The sequence below is a fragment of the Pelophylax lessonae genome, assembly GCF_965119305.1.
Source record: "Pelophylax lessonae genome assembly, chromosome: 5".
Taxonomy (NCBI): domain Eukaryota; kingdom Metazoa; phylum Chordata; class Amphibia; order Anura; family Ranidae; genus Pelophylax; species Pelophylax lessonae.
In genome coordinates, this window is record NC_138772.1 from 102,199,589 (window position 1) to 102,218,637 (window position 19,049).

The following is a 19,049-nucleotide window of genomic DNA, read 5'->3' on the forward strand; positions in this document are numbered from 1 at the left end:
TTATGACACTTTTCCACTGCAAGTACCGGCTCGGCTCTACCGCATGGTAAGGTGTTGGAACGGTTCGGTACGGTACGGTATGGTTTGCTTTTCCACTAAAGTAGTACTAAAGTTAAGTGGGTGGGATAACAACGGGGTGGGTGGGATTCTCTGACTAATCAGTGGCTAGTAGTGACTGCATGCAAAGGATTGTGGGATATGGTACCGGGTATGGTACCTCTTGGAACCACAATCGAATAGGTACTGTTTTTGAGAGCCGTACCGTTCGGTTCCATGCAGTGGAAAAGCGCCGCTGTACCGTACCGAACCGTTCCTACACCATACCATGCGGTACCAGCAGTGGAAAAGCACAAAAGCGAGCCAAACCGTTCGGTTCCATGCAGTGGAAAAGCGCCATTAGTGTACCATAACTATTTTGGTAGTTCAATTTTTTATTAGAGGTCTGTACTTCTGACCAAAAAGAGGGACAATAGAAGAGGAAAGAGGCACAGATGGATTTGGCGCCAAATAAGAAGCAATCCCTCCAAAGGAGAAATAGTTGGGAGCTATGAATTGCTAGAGGTTTTATCTATTTCTTTAGGGCTTATTCACACAGGCACAAAGAGCCATACACCGTGAAAAACAGGCACATATCTGCACCCAGAAGTGACAGGTATTTGCGTACAGCCATCTGTGCAAATCAATGACAGGTTGCAGCTGTACGCTGGTAACCACCCATTTGGGTGTTCCATCCCTGTACAGTAAAAGCTCTGATGGGCTTCTACCAGAGTACAGCTATAGCCAGTCATTGATTTTTACTGGTGTCTGTGCGCAAAGACTTGTCTCTACCGAGCACTCGTTTTCCATGGTATGCTGCTCTCTGTGCACATGTGAATTTAGCCCTTAATAGGGAAAGTACAGCGTGTGTGAGAACTGAGAATACATTTTTGACATATTATTTATATGTTTACTTGACAGTAATTTTAGGTGTTACTTTATTATTTACTTCCTCTCATGTTTTTTTTTTTGATTTCTAGAAATGTATAAACAACCCTCTATTAATATCAGTATATCACAAAATGAAATCAGCAACCTTGCTGAGATGAAATCTATATGCATCTGGAAATATTCCCTGGAATTCATAAAAGACTGGTGCAGACAGATTTTGCAATAGTGTCTCTCATACATTCTAAAAGTGGCGCAGCGTGCACCAACTTTATGTTACTGTCTAGAACTTGAATTTGGTGCATGCTGCACCACTTTTTTAGAACATACTTTTGCAGAATCTGGGGGAGATTTACTAAAACTGGTGAACACAGAATCTGATGTAGCTGTGCATAGTACCCAATCAGCTTCCAGGTTTTATTATCAAAGCTTAATTAAACACGCTAAAAATTAGAAACTGACTGGATACTATGCACAGTTGCACCAGACTTGGTGTGCACCAGTTTTATTAAATCTACCCCACTGTCTTTGCCAATTTCTCTCTCTGTACACCAAAAAGAATTGGTCTTTATTAGCTCCACCTCAGAAAGATTTAAACTGCCAGTATTTTATTTTGAATTTGGTGCAGGTATTGCGCCACAATGTAAAAGTGGCACATTTTAGAACAACCTGAATTTGGTGCACTAGTCGCTGTCAGAACCAAAAGTGTTGCAAATACTTAATGAATTTGGCCCAATACATTAACAAGAGAGATTAACATAAAAAAAAAGTGGTGCCGCAGCTTTATTGAATTCCCCCCCCCCCCCCTATTGATTGTTTTTAATTAGTCTCACAAGACTAATAGCCTTAAGCCGGGTACACACTATTAGTTTTTTTGGGTTGAATAAAAAAAAATGTCAGCCCCGGTCGGAGCCGCTGTACTAACGATCCAATGTTAGTACAGCAATCTCCCCTCACTGAGCTGTTGTGTGTGTTCTGGCAGCGGAAAAGCCTCCCCTGCCAGAACACTCCAGTCAGTGCTTTCAGTCATTGGCTGAGAGCACTAACCGGGAGCCAGTCGGCTGCTAGTTTTCCAGCATGCTCGCCTAACAGAAGCTGACCAAACAGCCGGCTTCTGTCAGACCGGCTGCCTTACACATTGGGCATTCAGCCCATGTGTATGGGGTTTTACACTGAGAATTTGAAAATAAGTACTCAATTATGGTGCTACATTATTAAGCAGTATGCTGTGTATGTAATGAGGAAATATAGTTGGCCTTATTTACCCATATAGTTACCAACTATTCATCAAATCTATTTTTAAAGTAATTTACATACACATCTATTTGTTGCAAATTCTTATATAGCACCGTCAATTTACATATATATTGTACAATCACATCTGTCCCTGCCCTCAAGGAGCTTACAATCTAAGGTCCCTTACACAAATTCATACGTACACATAGCAGGGCCAAGTTAGCCAGGGGCCAATTAAACTACCAGCATGTCCTTGGAGAGTGGGAGGAAACTGGAGTACCCGGAGGAAACCCACGCAGGCACAGGGAGAACATACAAACTCCAGCCAGGCTGTGCCATGGTTGGGATTCAAACCAAAGACCCCAGTACTGGTAGGCGAAAGTGCTAACTATTTAGCCACTGTGCTACCCATTGTGATCATTTAAATAAAAAAAAATGCTTACATTTACTTTGCTCCTTTCGATAGCCAACATTTGTGCTTAGGTATACTTGATACGTACTCATCAAAGGGTCTTTTTAGAAATATATCATTTCTTTTGTGACCGCAGCTAGAGTCATCCAGCTGCTTTTACTTGGGGTGAATTCATTTCAATGCTGCACACTGTGCTCAGGTGTGATTACCGCACTTAGCAGTAATAGTATGTACTGCAACGACATTCACAGTAGAGATAAATTATCTGTAATGTGATCACAGGTAACGAGTGTCAAATGTGCTAAAATGTAAATACAGACTAGCACAAGGAATGCATCCCGGTTGCCATTCTACGCATGCTGTTAGCTAGTCTAAATGTGCAAAGATTTATTTAACAGAAGGTTTAAAGTATACTTTTTCCCAATTATATTTTTGCTTTTATGTTTTTAGTGCAGTATGACATAATGAAAGGAAAAATTTGATTGGCCAATGTGCTTGCCAGGAACACTTTGATGTATCAGGTGTAGAAGCATTCAAGTGGAGAGCCTGTACATTTGAGCCAAAAAGGGGGTTATTTTTATTCTCAAACCACCACTAGGGGAATTACACTGTAGCTATGGTTGGGTGAAGTTGGCAAGACCTCCAGATGTAATTTTCTGCACCTTTAATCAGCAAGTACTATTTGGAATAGCATTTCCAGGTCTCCCACACAGGGTAAGGCAAATGGTGTTCTTGTGGCCTAAATTCCAAGGGACCCTGTTGCTGCTTGCACTATGTGTGTAATTTTGGGATTCCACAGTAAAGCCGTATGAAGTGCAGTAAAAACTGAACACAGCAGTGATCCACACCAAGCAAGCAAATGTCAGTTTGCCTTTTCAATCAACATCATTCCACCTGGTTGCTGTGGAGCACTGTACTTTACACACAGCCAATTTACTTTGCACTGCCTTATTGAAAAAGCCCAGTTGCTTAGAATTAATTGCAAAATAGTAAACTGTATCAATTTCCGAATGTAGAAGCCTCTGCAGTGTGAAAGGGGTTCTCAAAAGGCAATTCCGCTATCATTTTTAGAAAAAAAAAAAGAATTGCCAAATATTCTCCTTTATTCCCAATATAACCCAAATGCACCCACGCCCCCTGATTGAGAGGATGAATAGATGCCTGGGCTGGCATGTAACAGTCCAATGACTCTGCTTGGCAGGCAGAGGAGATGCTGGACAGGACTGTGTAGGTGTGGACTTTTTTTAGAAAGGAAAATCGTTAACTCGTTCCAAGCCAGATTTTTGCTGGTATTAGGTAGATTCCCACAGTACATCAACTATTTAATATCTGCAATTTATAGCAACCCAGGGCAACAAAGTACAATTCAGCTTTGAGAAGCTCAAAGTGATAAAAAGCTGATTTTTTTTTAGTTACTTCAGACAGCTGATATGTGTACAATTTTTTGTTTATATAAACTAACGGTTTTAAATGAATACACTTTTTTATGCATAATTGTTTTTAATAGTATATACTTGTGATTAGAGAATACTTTTTACTTTATTCATACAAGATCTGGGTATATTATAGTTGGGTTTATCCACTTAGATAGTGCATATAGTAATGACGATATGCATGTGCTGTAGTATCCAATTAGATTTCACTGTTCATCAGTTCACTGCAGTCAGAGCATTACTAGAGGATTTTTGATTGGTTGCTTTAGTTAATCCATAGATTGACAGATCTAACGCTGACAATGACAAGTAGTCAGAGATTTGTCCATCCTTGCTGGAATGATATTCCATCAAATCTGGACCCTCTACGCTCTTCTCACTAATGGGTGGACACAGTTCAGCTTCCTTTTCTACATAAAAGAGGGAACAATTGGAAATTAGTCACTTAGAAATTTTTTATCATGTCTGAAAATCTTTGCTGTAACAACAATCACTTCTCTTTCGGAAAAGCTCATTATGGCTCTCTACTTAACATCTGCATGGTCTGACTGGTGCAAGTGAAGCTTGATTCTGTTACATACCTTGATTGTATGAAGCCAGATCCTATCACCCTTATTATACACAATCAGCTTGTACATTTTTTCAGTATACCAAATGCAAGCATTGGCTACATCCCTTATTAGTATTTTATTGGACAAAACACTCATAAAATAAGGATGCAATGCAAATGGTAATTTGAGGCTGAATTGCTGCATGCAAGTCATTCTTTTTCGCAAGAATTTTCCATCAGTGGTCTTTGTATCAAGCACAGACATGCTTCTAGTTTGGCTGTTGGACACTTCCTGCTGCTTTCTGTGTGTTAAAGAATTCACAGTTCTGATAACGCTACAGTAAACTGATCAAATCTGAAGGTGTAAATCAATGCAACGTAGCCAATAATTATCTCATCGACAATAAAGGGTGATATAAATCTTGGTGAAGAGGAGGATCGCCTTGGGCATTGGCAGACTGTGCAGTGACATCACTGTATAGGATCTGGGAAAGTTGTCCCTTTGTAGTGGTTGCTGTGTTGGGGACCGGTGAGCTATTCCTGCTACAAGAGACCAGTTCCACACAGATTGTTAATTTTAACCCCTGAATGACAGCAGGGTTGCGAATCACTTAGAAATAAGAGTTATCCCGCTCTGGAAAAACAATAGTGAGGAAGGGGTGGATCACAATAAGGGATCCCCCCTCCACTCAGTGACTGGGTGACAGTGTCGTATGGTCCAGGGGGCTGGCTGTGTTTTAGGGGTACACACCCATGGCTATAGCAGTGTGTAGGGGGGTAGAGGGGAGGATCGCTCGGCAGGGTGGGGCCACTAGAGACTTGTTCTGTGCCTCTGACAATGAGGAGGATTCTACAAGCACACATGCATCTCAGATTCATTCTGCTTAGCTTTAGAAGGGGCTTTCGATCTCTTCCCTCCCTCCCTTCTTTTTTATCCAACTCCCGGGGCTGCCAAACCTAACAATCCTCCTCCTCCTTCTCCGAAATCAGCCAAGAAGAAGCTTGGGAGTCTTATTGAATGTCCATTTCCATTAACTCAGCCTAGGCAATAGCTAATCCACTGCACTGAAGGCAAGGAGGCTAATTAATGACAAGCTTTTACAGTCAAGACTGGCGATAATTGCTTCGGTGTCCTTTATGGTGCCAAGATAAAAATGGACCGGGTCTCACATAAGAGGCACTGTGTACACTGCAAGACAGGAGGACATTAAGAGGCTGGCCGCCTGAATACGGAGCAGAAAATTACTAATAGACAAGAGATAATGAATAGACCAGGCAGGCATTCATGGGGAAAAATCCATTTTGTTAGCACGCGAAATGAGGTGCTGGAAAAGAGTTTGCTAATTGTCCTCATCTTGTAGCAGGCAGGGCTGCTCCCCAATTCATTTCTCTGCTAATTGTGAGTGGGGAAGGGTGCCCACAGCGCCCTGCAGCAATCTGCCTGCCCAGGCTTTTCACTTTTTTTTTTTCCTGTTGGGTTTTTAATTGTTGCTAATACACCTTTATAATGAAGCTAATGAGGGGGAATTATTGGACAACTTTACGCATGGATGCAAGGAGAGAGCAGCACAGGGATTGTGTGCTGCTCCTGATGGCTATTGCACTCTCATCACTGGATTGGTACTACCTCTCCCTGCCTCTTTTCACCAGGTACAAGTATGCTTCTCAATGCATCCCAAAACCTGGATGTTTAAATGTGTGACTGGTCAGTACCGGTTTCCTTGTATGTTCTCTGTTTACTCTGTATTATCACTTTTAAGTGAGGTTACAGTGTAAAAAATATTTGCCATATATAATAAGGCTGTGAATAAAACAGTTTTCAAAATATTGCACTTTAAAATACCTGGCATCAATCACAGTACCAGTTTATATGTGCTTTTCTATTTACACTGCAACCTATTTAAACTGAATGTTTAAATTTGCTTGAAACTATATTAACTACATTGTCTGTGTTTTGTGTGGAATTAATATTTTTAGGTTGATCATTTCTATTACTCAATATCTGGCACTTTAAAATGCCTGACCTTTTAGTACAAGGTTTCCTTGCACTTATGTTTATGTAGTGCATTTCCATATTTTTGTCTGATACATTTTCTTATTGCTTGCATATTATTCCAGGACTGTGAATTAATTATTTTATTACTTCTTACTGTTTGGCACTTTACAACGCTTTATACTGTATGTTATGTTAGCAGTTTACTTATCACTACCTATTTATTTCCTTAAATTCTTTCACATTACTCTATAATCTGAAATTTTTCTTAGTTTCCATGTTTTTATCTGTATTATTTTTTAAGGGCTTTCTCTTTAAAATGACAGATGATGGCTAGTTAATAATAGGATGTAGTTAATTTGATAGTAAATAGTGACTGTTTTATTTTGCTTATTTCAAATTATCAGTGCTAGATCTTCCATATTTTTTTTTTATTTTTTCTTCAGTTGTTTTAGGTCTGTGACATTTCCCTTGCTCCTTTTCCATTTCCTTTACCTGATAGTATAGTGCTTGATGTGATAACTCATAATAGATTGAGGAGGACTTATTTCCTCTTCTGCCATTCTCCACAGAAAAGTAAATTGAAGCTATTGCCTCATCGCTTGGAGGAAGAAGATTCTACTAAATTTATTATCCTCACTCTCATCTCCATTGCCTGTATCATTGGGATCCTCTCTGGGTCCGGGGTCATCTACTGCCTGCGCCACCGGTCCCATCACAAACTCAAGGAGAAGCTCTCAGCCTTAGGAAGTGACAGCAGTACAGATGCCACCAGCACGTACCAGGTAAGGATTATTTTCCATGAACCCTTATCATTAACTTATTTTCTATGATGAAAGTTAATTCTAGGTCTGTACACAGACTGAAGGCTTGAATTGCTTTTCATTCAGTACTTAAAGTTAGAATACTTTTTTATTAACTCTTGCTAATATGAAGCAGGTTTTTACTTATCAAATATAGAACATACCATACCATTTACTGGTATCAAGAAATCCTGTAAACAAATTGCTTTGGTTTGCAGTCTTCCCAGTAAGGTAGTTAATGAGCATTAACTCTTTGGAAAAATTGTATAACTTTAGTGATATTATAATATCACTATATCATTATATATGTATATATATATATATATACATGTATTTTTTTTTTTTTTTATTACAATATCACCTTGCAATATCATCATGCACCTTGCAAGAGATCATGTATAATGCAAATACAGGTTTGAATTAAGAATCCCTGTAATGGGCACTTATACACTATTATCTTACATTTCTCATTTGTGGTTTTACTGCTACTGCTGTGAATGAGAGTGTACAGTGTTTGCTGAATAGCAGAAATGTGGACAAAGTTTTCTCTGTTTGCACTAAACAAATGTTTTGTACATGTATGCAGAAAAAAATATACTTTGTATACAGGCATAATAGTCCAATCAGGTTCAAGGGTTTTATATATATATATATATATATATATATATATATATATAAAAATACATATATAGTATATTTACCTCTAAAAGACCACAGGCTCTTGTCTGTTGTAAAAAAAAATTGCACTCTTATCATATCATTTTTAGTTTTTGATGCTTCCAGGTTCAAGGGTTTTCTATTATTATATATATATAAAAAAATACATATATAGTATATTTACCCCTAAAAGACCACAGGCTCGCTTGTCTGTTGTAAAAATTTCACTCTTGTCATATCATTTTTAGTTTTTGATGCTTCCAGCATATGATTAATTTTCTCATTTTTGTCAGGTTATTGCATTTTTTAGCCCTGCATTTTTGTATTCGTAATCGCCAAACATTTTCTTCTTAGCCTCTCTTATTTTTTATATCCCTAAAGCAAATCACCCCAATATAACAACATGTCTGCCTATTTATATGTGATATATATATATATATATATATATATATATATATATATATATACACACACATATATATATATATATATATATATATATATATATATATATATATATACACTGTATGTATATATATTTATATATCTAAACTACTCATTTATAGTACATCAGTAATTAACTAAGATTGCGAGTGAAATTTGGTATTTATTCGCTCTAAAATTGCTAAATTCTAGGTAACAAAAAGCCAAAACCTGAATTTTCCTTTTCAGGAAAATGAATGGGGCACAAAACCTTCTTTTGACAGCTTCAATTAATAATATATGTAATTAAAATCAAACCTAGAAAAATGTTTTCTATGTGACCTTTTGGCTATACCTCCTGGGGGCATATTGGTTAGGCTGATATTGATTTTATAATGAGTAATGGTTTGTTTAATAATCTGGATTCTACACACTACATAAATTATACTGGAATTATGGCACTGGTGACAACATATGTCTGCCCAACTTTGAAAATAAAATTATTTTTTACTAAAACTAATTTTTAAACCATCCATAATACAATAAAACTCTATCCATTTTTTTTATATATATATATACTGTACTGGAAGCTTTAAAAATATAATGTAAAGATTATTTTTTTGCTGTTGAAAAATGGAACTTCTACAGTTTGTGGCAAAAACAAACCAGCTTATCCATAAATATGTACGATAGATGACCCTTTTTCTCTTGTACACACACACATGCAAATATTTTTTTATGATTAATTATTTGATTAATTTATCTGATAATGAATCCGATTTAGTAAATTAAATGGTTTAAAAAAATATATAAAAAATATAAACTAAAAAAAAAAAAAAAAAAGAATTGGGCTGATTATTGTTATTAATATTCATCTTCATTGTCAGCCATTCTATGCTAGACAAAGTCTCAGCTGAGGAAGACTGGCCAAGCCAGGAGCGTGTTGCATTTGAATTAACATTTTTATTATGCCTTGCAATTTGTTTTATATGCCCATATTTTATTCCCCCTATTGTTATGGTGTTTTAGGAAGCTATAAACAAGCCTTGGGAGTGTCTTGTAAACAGAAGCTCTAAGCACACATGCTAGTTGTCACGGCTCCCATTAAAGGTGATTAGGAAAAGTGCCTGTGTGACTTGCCTCAGTGATCAGCACCGCTTAGTGCTGCTACATTGGCCTTGGGTAATGCAGATTTCAACCCATTCTCACCTGACGCGCCACCTCACTAACCTCCCTGCTGCTCTGTCATCAGTTCATTAAGAGCCAATGCTGAGCATGTGTTAAAGAGGTTGCTTGTTAATCCCAGTCTAAAAACCGCACCCCATGTAGAAAACCATTTTACTTTTTTTTTATTTCGGCATTGTGGAACCCTGGATAGAATGGACCCATTACTTCACCCTTTACTTTGGAAAATATCAAAGGTTACCGTATTCAAAATGCTAAAATGCCAGAGGGGTGGGCGTTTGACTTGATGTTGCACCTGTTAATCCTTTAACCTCTCTGCTTCCAGAATGGCTCATGGTGCCTTGCTAGAGAGCTCCTCTTTGTTCTGCTGACAGATCACCCACAATGCATTGTTACAGTCATTGCTAGATGTCCTGCACCCCTTCACTATAAATGTAGCACCAGCCCATGTTCCTAATAAGCCTTCCCTGACTTCTACTTGCTTTAATATTGATTATATAAAGCTTGCATGTTATATAAGCAAAGGCTTGTAGTAATGATTGATTATATTACACTGCAACCTAAAAAGAAAAGAAATAATGTTCTCCAATATGACTAAAAAAGAGAGTTATAAAATGTGCTTATGACGGCAGGCTTTTCATATATCTTACAGACAGAGACTAGATTCTCTTTCAGACTCCCTTTATAAATGTTCCAAACACATGAACTATTATTATTTTAGATCATGATATATTTCAGTATATATGTATCTTTGTATAAACCAATTACAAATTCAGGATATAGGCTAAAGAAACATAGAAATGTTCTTAACCACAATAATATCAAAATATTAAATGATGTAAAATATAATATTATAAAATATGATGTCATTTCATGATTATTATTTTACAATGAACTACTTACTTTAACTACATAGTATAATGCATTACATTTCTCAATAGAATAGTGAGATGTTTTCTGATTGCATATTATTATTAATTCGCTACAATTTGCATTGCAATAACCTGTAGCACAGACAGTCCATTTGATTAAATTGTTGGCCAGCATATGGTGTAGTGGCCTTTGTTAACGGAAGGGCCAACAGTCAGGAACCCTCAGACCAGCTTGCCATTCAACATATGCTGTTTTTTCTTTTGTCAAACTTTGCACTATCTACTAAAAAATATTCAGCATTTATAAGACGTTCCGGAGAATAACAGGTCATTGCATCAATTTGCCAAAAATGTTAGAACTGTTTCCCAGCGCAATTTCATGTCTTACAAATACTTGCTAATGGTGTAGTAGTTACTATAAGGAAGGCTATATGTTTGGAGCTAGAAGTTGTTTGCATGGTGGGCGTAGAACAGGTGCTTTGCATAATGTGATCCTTGAAAGATTCACTACAGCCTGGTATACAACTGTCACATTTATGAATGAAACCACAGAATCCATTTTCAGGCTCAATTTACTTTTTTATATATTAGGGCAAAATGGGTGTTAGCTTTAACTGAAGGCTATACAGCTCACTTTTGTGGTGGTTACACAAAAGGCTGGTCATGCCAGCCACACATCTTATCCGTTTATGATAATATGGCTGTCCCACATGATATTATACATGTAATATATTACAGGTTGTCCCCGCTTGTTTAGTAAATTAAACCACTATGTGTATATTTATTATTTGATAACAGCATTTAGATGGTCCTGATGTAAAATAAGAAAAGAAAAAAGAGCCGTTTTTTATGGAAAAGTTAGGTCTCTAAAGAGCACTCTCATTATCCTACAAATGTCAGGAGACGAAAAGCGGAGCAAAGAAAATTCTTTTATGTGTATGAAGCTGTCTCCCTCCTGTTCCCCTCTCTCTTTCTCTTTGTTTAACGTCTTTGATGTTCACATCATTGCAGAAAATTGTTGTCACATTTTAGCTTTCCAGTGAGCCCTTAGAATGGAATAAAAAATTGAAGTCACCCCAAATAACATATTAAAGTCACAGTCTAAAATCTAACATGAAATGAATTTATTCTTCTGATATGTTTCCTGTTTTCTCTCCAAATATCCCAGCAGTTTTTATTACAAAATATAATTCTTGTAACATTAGTTTTAGGGATATTTTTACATTGAATTGTAAGATGACACAATGCAGTCGACATTAAAGTGATGTAGCTTAAAACGTTTCTCTTTTAAATGTTGAGACTCCTGTGTGTAAATTAGCATTCTTAAAGCGAATAGTTGACATATGTAGCAAGATCCGAGTGTTGTAGATCAGCTTAAAGAGTTTTACTGTTTACATTCTATTGACTAATAAATAGAATTGACTAATAAATAGATAAAAATTAAATTTCACTGAAATCTCCAATATTAAAACAGAAAGCTATGCAGAGTGAATGACACTTGAAACAGAAGCCGGACTAGTCGGTAATTATTCAAAATGGCCGTGTCCGCAATAAATATCGTACTTTGTTAGCAATACAGCCACTACCACTTTCTTAGTGACAGACTAATTTTAAAAAGCTAAAATTATTTTCCTATTTTAAAAATCGTTAAAAAAATAAACTCAATGCAAAATTATTATGTTTGGGGACATGCTGGTATACTGACTTTTGGCTTCTTACATCACCTATAAATTATGTTTTACGACTTGTAATGCTGAGTACTCTAGTTGCCCACCTATTGATGGCTCAGCAAGATATTTAGCTTTTTTTTTTTTTATGCTGAGAAGATATCAAATGGCAGTGAGACTGCTTAAACATAAAGTATGATACTCCACAAAAGTATGGGGCAATGATAAAAAAAAATCCCAAAAATATGCAAAATGTAGGTCACGAGTAGCAACTTTTTTTTAAAATGTGGGCCCTTGTCATTTAGTACATATACAGTACTTCAGTGGCCTCAGATACTTGTATGCCATTTCTTCGGATACCAGAAATTTAATCTCCCTAGCATGAAGATCACAGTAATCCAAACTAGTGTATGAGTCCAGATATTGAGTCCTTCTCTGATTGGCTGCATTTTGCACAATTATTATAGAACATGTTAACATCTGAAAAAGAGCTTCAAGTCACTTACAGGCTACTTGGATCAATCTTAAGGCCAGCAGACATTTTTAGAAAATCAGGAAAAAAATGCTTCCACTACCATTACTTAAAAAAGATCATGTAAAAAATTACTTTAACTTTCATTTTTGAAGGTTTATTGGCTTCCCAACTCCTGCTATTGGTCAAAAACATTTCTTTAGTGTTATGGTTTTTTGCATGTACATGTTTAACTTTTTTACCATTTATACAAGAGAAACACGAGAAAAAACAATCATAAACAGGGTTCTAATAAAATGGACTCATTTAGGAGAACAATAAAAGTAGAAGCAGAAAAAGGGAGATCATGTACATCTTTCATTGTCTAGCTGAACTAGATGGTTATTATTACAATATTCAGCAAAAAAAGTATTTTGCTTTTTGTATTTCCATAATGTTGAGTCATTAGGGTTGATTTGCTAAATACAAATAGGCCTTTCATTTTGCTTAGTGAATGTGGTGTAAATTCACTTTCTAAAGAATACCCAATCACTTGCAAGGGAGGTATAAAAAGCAATAGTTTGCCTGCACGGGATTGGATGATGGAAGTCACCTCATTTATTAAGCTAAGGGCAAATTCCCTTGCAAAGTGAAGAGCCTTTTTGTATTTAGTAAATCAACCCCATTGACTCAGAAGTGTTAAGGTCTCTACCTGCAAAGGAAGGAGGGAACAGAAATGTCTCAAGGAAGAACAGATGTGAAAGGACATCTTCTCCAGCAAACATGAAGACAAAGCAGCTAACATGGAAAATAGGTTGGATAGCATTGAAGTATTGTACAGAGTGTATACATTCTGTACAGGTATAAATGATTCAATATACAAAACCTGGAATGGTAACAGTAGACCTTTCACATAACATACTTACATTTAGGTACAGAGAACTTCTTGTCTATAAAATAGAAAAAGGTGGCAGTCTCCTTTAATGTCTATAAAAGACAAAATGGTGGCAGTTTCACTTAATGTCTACAAAAGAGAAAAAAGTGGTAGTCTCTCTTCGGGCTCAATCACACAGTTGCATTGCTGTAAGGTGTTTGTTACTACAATGCGCTGCAAAACACATTAAATGTCTTGGTGTGATGCAGTGGCATTTGGAATGAACGGCACCCCAATGCACCTTGCCAACAGATGTGTGTTGTGGTATTTACTTTAATTTTTGCATGCGCTATTTTTTTGGCAAACACACTTCAATACACATCTTTCATGAGCTGTGTTGGGGTGCCATTCAAAATTATTGATACTGCATTGTATTAATGCATTTATCATGTGTTGTTGCACATTGTGGTAAGGAACATTACATAATGCAGTAAAGCAGGTTGCACATAGTGGTTGGTGTTGTAAACAACCCTTTAATGTCAACAAGAGCGAGAAATATTTGGGTCTCTTTTAGGGGTTGATTTACTAAAGGCAAATAGACTGTACACTTTGCAAAGTGCAGTTGCACTCTGGAGAAGCAGTTGCTCTAGAGCTTAGTAAATGAACAGAAGTTCTGCTGACTTTTATCATCCAATCATTTATCAAGCAATAATGTTTTTTTATTTTTATTTCCCTTGCACGTGATCTTTGCAAAGTGAAGGTTTACCTCATTTACCAAGCTCTGGAGCAACTGCACTTGGGGAGAACGCAGTCTATTTGCCCTTAGTAAATCAACCCCTAATGTCTACAAAAGAGAAAAAGGTGACATTTTCTCTAAGACCCATGTGCACTGTTGCATTTGAATGCAGTGCATTAAAGTGTATTGTCCATCTTCCCCATTAAAATAATATTGTGTGTTTCTATCTTAACGCTGCAGTGCAGTGCAGTACAGTTTAAAAATGCTGAATGTTCATTTATCTCTGCATTTTGGTGTATTGTGAGGTCCAAAGAAATCATTGGCAATGCATCAAAGCACATGTAACATGTGTTTAGATGTGTTGGCAACTGTTATTATTATGCTTTGGTCAGTACTGTCTCTTCCAAATCCTAAAGTGAAAAACACATTGAAAACACACACATCCTTAATGCATGTCACAAAGGAAACATGTTGACGCATGGCAATGCACCTGCTTAACACTACAAAAAAGACACCTCTATCCATTGGATCTAAATGGGCCCCTAATGTCTACAAAAGAGAAAAAGGTGGCAGCATCTCTCAATGTCTAGAAATGAGAAAAAGATGAAAGTCTATCTCAAGGTCTACAAAAGAAGAAAATGTGGCAATCCCTCTATATTTTTCATTCTTAGCCTATTTTCTTATCTGATGTTTATAATGAATTCAGATATTTTTTTTTTGCAAAATCACAGACATTTTAAATAGCACTTGTTTTGATGAAATGCACCCAGGACCACAGGTTACAAAGTATTTCACAACCTACATGTTACATTACACATGAGGAAGCTGTGCTTCAGTTTAAAATCCACTGGTTGCACCCCTTTTCTTGCTGTATTGCAACTTATAGGATATAATTTTCATACTATACTTAGTCATTAGAGTAGGGAAGATGTTGCATTGTAAGGATACATTTGGATATTTTGCTACATTAAGACAAAAATAGTAAGAGTCATTGGAGAAAAGGATATGTTCCTGCTAAGAGTGGGTAACAATGACCATCCTTTTTTTTCTCATATGTTTTTTGTAGAGAGTAAGCTTTTGGTGCCCAATGCAATTTTTCTGGAAAAGGGCGTGTTTGCTTGACATTTCAGATCTGCTGGGACTATCGTCCTACTAAGATAGCCTTTGGCTGTGGCAGCAGAGCTGTGCAGGGGCGCAGGCAAGAGTTGTACAACATGTCATACATGTCTTTGTGTTGAAATGGGCTGTCTGAATTGATAGACACTTTGATACATTTGCCCCTTTGAGTTTTATGCACTGTGCACCACATTTTAGAAAAGGAATATTCCCAGTATAACACCATTGTTTGAAATAAAAAATAAAAGTTTACTAAAATGTGACGTAAGAGAAGACAAGCATACAGTCAAATGTAGAGGAAATAAAAAGAAGTAGACCTTTTCTTGTCTAAACTGAATGTGAACGTGCATCAGTTCACTGCATTTAACCTCATTTCACAATTTAGTAAATCAGGCCCAAGTGTTCCTGACACATGTATGTATTTATCTGTGTATGTTATGAAGAAACATTTTATCTAAACCAGCTCATGATGCATGTGTAGTGATGCTTAAAAATCACCAAGTGAAGGATAAATTCATTGGAAATAGCAAGTGTGGTATAGGAAATTATGTCTTGTTAACATCAAATCTGAAACCTCAGTGTCGATCTTCCATTTTGATGTTTCACTGGTGAAGAACAATAAGTATCACGCTGAGCTTGTAACTGGCCTGCATGTTGCATGTGACCAAACGTGTCTGCTTTTCATTCATTAACATCCTGACCGTGGTTGACTTGCTTGAATACCCTGTCACTGTAGGCGTCACAGTTCTGGAGTCTGCCAGTGTGTGCCATGTAAAGACAAGTCATGCGTTCAATGCAGAGTGGCACCAATGCAGAGAACGCTTTTCACATTGTAGGTGATGGTGAAATGTGATTTTATGCTAGCTCAAAAAAGCCGGATCTGACAGCCAGGACAAAACTGTAAAGCTAGAATGCCATTGTGAAAGCTGGATTGCTTTAAGAAGCAGAAAGCTTTTTTTTTTTTTTTTAATCATTGGGCTGTAGGAAACTATTTGTTGCAAATGTAAGATTTTAAGATGATCTGTCATTTTAAAAATAAACCACACGGGGCCTGGCAGATAAAGCTGTACCCTCCATTGTTCATTAAACATTTTCCAGCAAACCTATTGTCCTCTATGCAAATAGGAATGTTTGAAAATATCTGCGACTAATAAAAATAATTCCCTTTTTAGAGCTAAAGAAATAGTCTTTTAACTGTCTATGTGCTAAATGTAGTTGTCATCCATGTGCGAAGTCATGTACATGTTGGTCAGATATGAAATAGATGGTCAAATTACTCCATCAGAATTCCTCCTGGCTATGGGCAGTTTTAGGATGGCAATAGACTATTTGATTCCAAACAGATTTGTTGGCTCGTGATAATGACTGAACAGGGCCTAGGTCATATAGGGATTATCTAGGTTCTACATTTACAGCTATGTGGATAACTGATAGCACTGAAATTTTGCTCTGATTGGCCAGTTGAGCAAAAGGAAGGAAATATTTAGCTACTTGTCCACTGCTTCACTGATCAGTTCTGTGGTGGCTCCCAGCAGGTTCAAGGATAGTCAGATATCTCACCACTTATCGTTCTCAGTGTCACTCATCTATGGCCAACCTAGGTCCTTAAACAAGCTGAAATCTTGGTTGTGTCCAACAAATGCAGAGCCTGTTTTAAGCTATAATAGAGAAAGTTGCAGGTTAATTTATGCCTTTTAATATGTGTGTGTTATCTGTATATGTAAAGAACAATGTACAACTAAGTTGTTGAAAATTTGTATGAAGCAGGAGAGCAGTGTTCAAGTATTATTATACTTATCTACAATGATTCTTCTCCAAAGGCAAAGGGAGTATTTTGTCTCAAGTGGTGCTTTGTAGGGCTGGTATGAGACAAGGTTTTACATACTAAGCTTCTATTGAAACTTATATATCTATCTTACTTATTAAATATACTTTTCTATCTTCTTCTTTTCAAACAACACAAGGAAGAAGAGTTTGCAACTTGCTACAGTTTCTTTAGTTTCAGAACTATCAAAAGCAGCTGCAAACAGAAGGGGTTGGGCTCATCACTGACAAAGTGGTCGTGGCATTCTAAGCAAACTAGGAATGCACCTGTAAATCAGCTCATATAATAGAAATGTCAATGATCTCAGAATGGAAGTCCAGGATAGTTTGCTATAAGAAGCCCTATAGCCCTTCAATTTACTTTTGGTTATATTTAAAAGCACTTGTACATCATATAATATATGTGGATTTCCATATATAAGAACTAGGCTCAAGCAAGTCATAATGTTATTTATATAGTATAAATATGTTACATGTACAAGGATTTCATTGCTAATCTGTAAGCCTAGATCCTGCTGAACCACATTGATGCATGCAGGGTGACTACTATTCTTTTTCTAAGGGGAGCAGTTGACAGAGTTGTCATGTGGACACAATATTGGTTAGCCAAACTAGATCCTTACTACCCATCTATGTGTATTATTTACAGCTTTATTCATTGCAGGTGCCTGTCTTGCATGCGCTAATGCTTTTTGGAGTACCAGCAGTTTTATTGCATCTCTTTAACCTCCCTGGTGGTCTGATTATATCAGTATTTTTGAATGTCAAAGCATTGTTTTGCATGGAAATCTGTTGTTTTATATTGTAGGCCTGTAATTCTTAGGGAAAAAAAACAGTAAAAGTGGATGAAAATTATGAATAAATTATTTAAAAAATTATTGATAAATTAATAAATTAGTTAATAAATTAATAAATTATTAATAAAAAATTATTAATATAAATAAAAGGAACTAAAGTAAAACTGCAGGCAGGGCACTGAACAAAGCACTAGGGACAAAACTGAGGTGAAATTATTTGATACAGTAATGCAATCCTAACAGATTACAATGCATCATGTCATGTTTTGTGTACTTTTTTAAATTCCCCTCCCGGTTCCGCCCCCTGCGTCACCGCGCTCGCGGGGAAGGTAACCCGGAAGGCAGAAATGGTGTTCTATCAGAATTCCGCTACTTATCAGATTGGGCAACCGGAAGTGACGTTGGGATGAGAAAAACTTACTGTGCATGCGCCATGCGTTCCAACATGGCTGCTATGCGTTCTAATAGTTTTCCTAATGTGACAAAACATGAAGTAGCTGCGGACATATTCTTACAACCATGCAAGTCTTGAATTTTACATTTATTTTAGCAGTAAACTGACCTTATAGACTGAATAACAGTATTACATATCTATTATTATTGTAATATAGTAAATATAGCGAGTAACCTGCAGGTAGAAGGTGGCAATGGCCATCTTGCTACACCCCGCACTGCTCAGCGACAAATTGATTATACAGTGAAATAGACTATTTCACTCGGTCGCGGTGAAATAGTCTATTTCAGTATATAAGGTGAGGTTACTGCTAAAATCAGTCTGAAATTCAAGGGTTGCTTGAGTATATGTACATATCTGCTGCTGCTTCGTGTTCTGTCAGATTAGGGAAGCTATTGGAATGCATATAGGACATGCTGGAGTGCATGGCACATGCGTAGTAAGTTTTCTCATACCAACGTCACTTCCGGTTGCAGGATCTGACAGGTAGCGATATTCTGATAGAACACCGGCATCAGCAAGGGGACATCAGGGGATCGTAGGGACAAGGTAAGTTTCACAAAAGGGTTACCGCTTTTGGTACTGAAAATGAACCCCAAGCCACACTCGGGATTAGCACCTAAATGAGTGAACTCTTGTTCT

The 19,049-nt window shown here is 36.9% G+C and overlaps 1 protein-coding gene across 1 annotated transcript in view; it reads left to right on the top strand.

The window, feature by feature from the left end:
* PTPRN2 (protein tyrosine phosphatase receptor type N2) overlaps nt 1-19,049 on the top strand; it is a 1,352,613-nt gene that overhangs the window by 1,164,750 nt on the left and 168,814 nt on the right. The window contains exon 13 of the mRNA XM_082258395.1: nt 7,121-7,333. Coding sequence (XP_082114521.1) covers nt 7,121-7,333 — 213 coding nt within the window. The remainder of the gene's footprint in view (nt 1-7,120; nt 7,334-19,049) is intronic.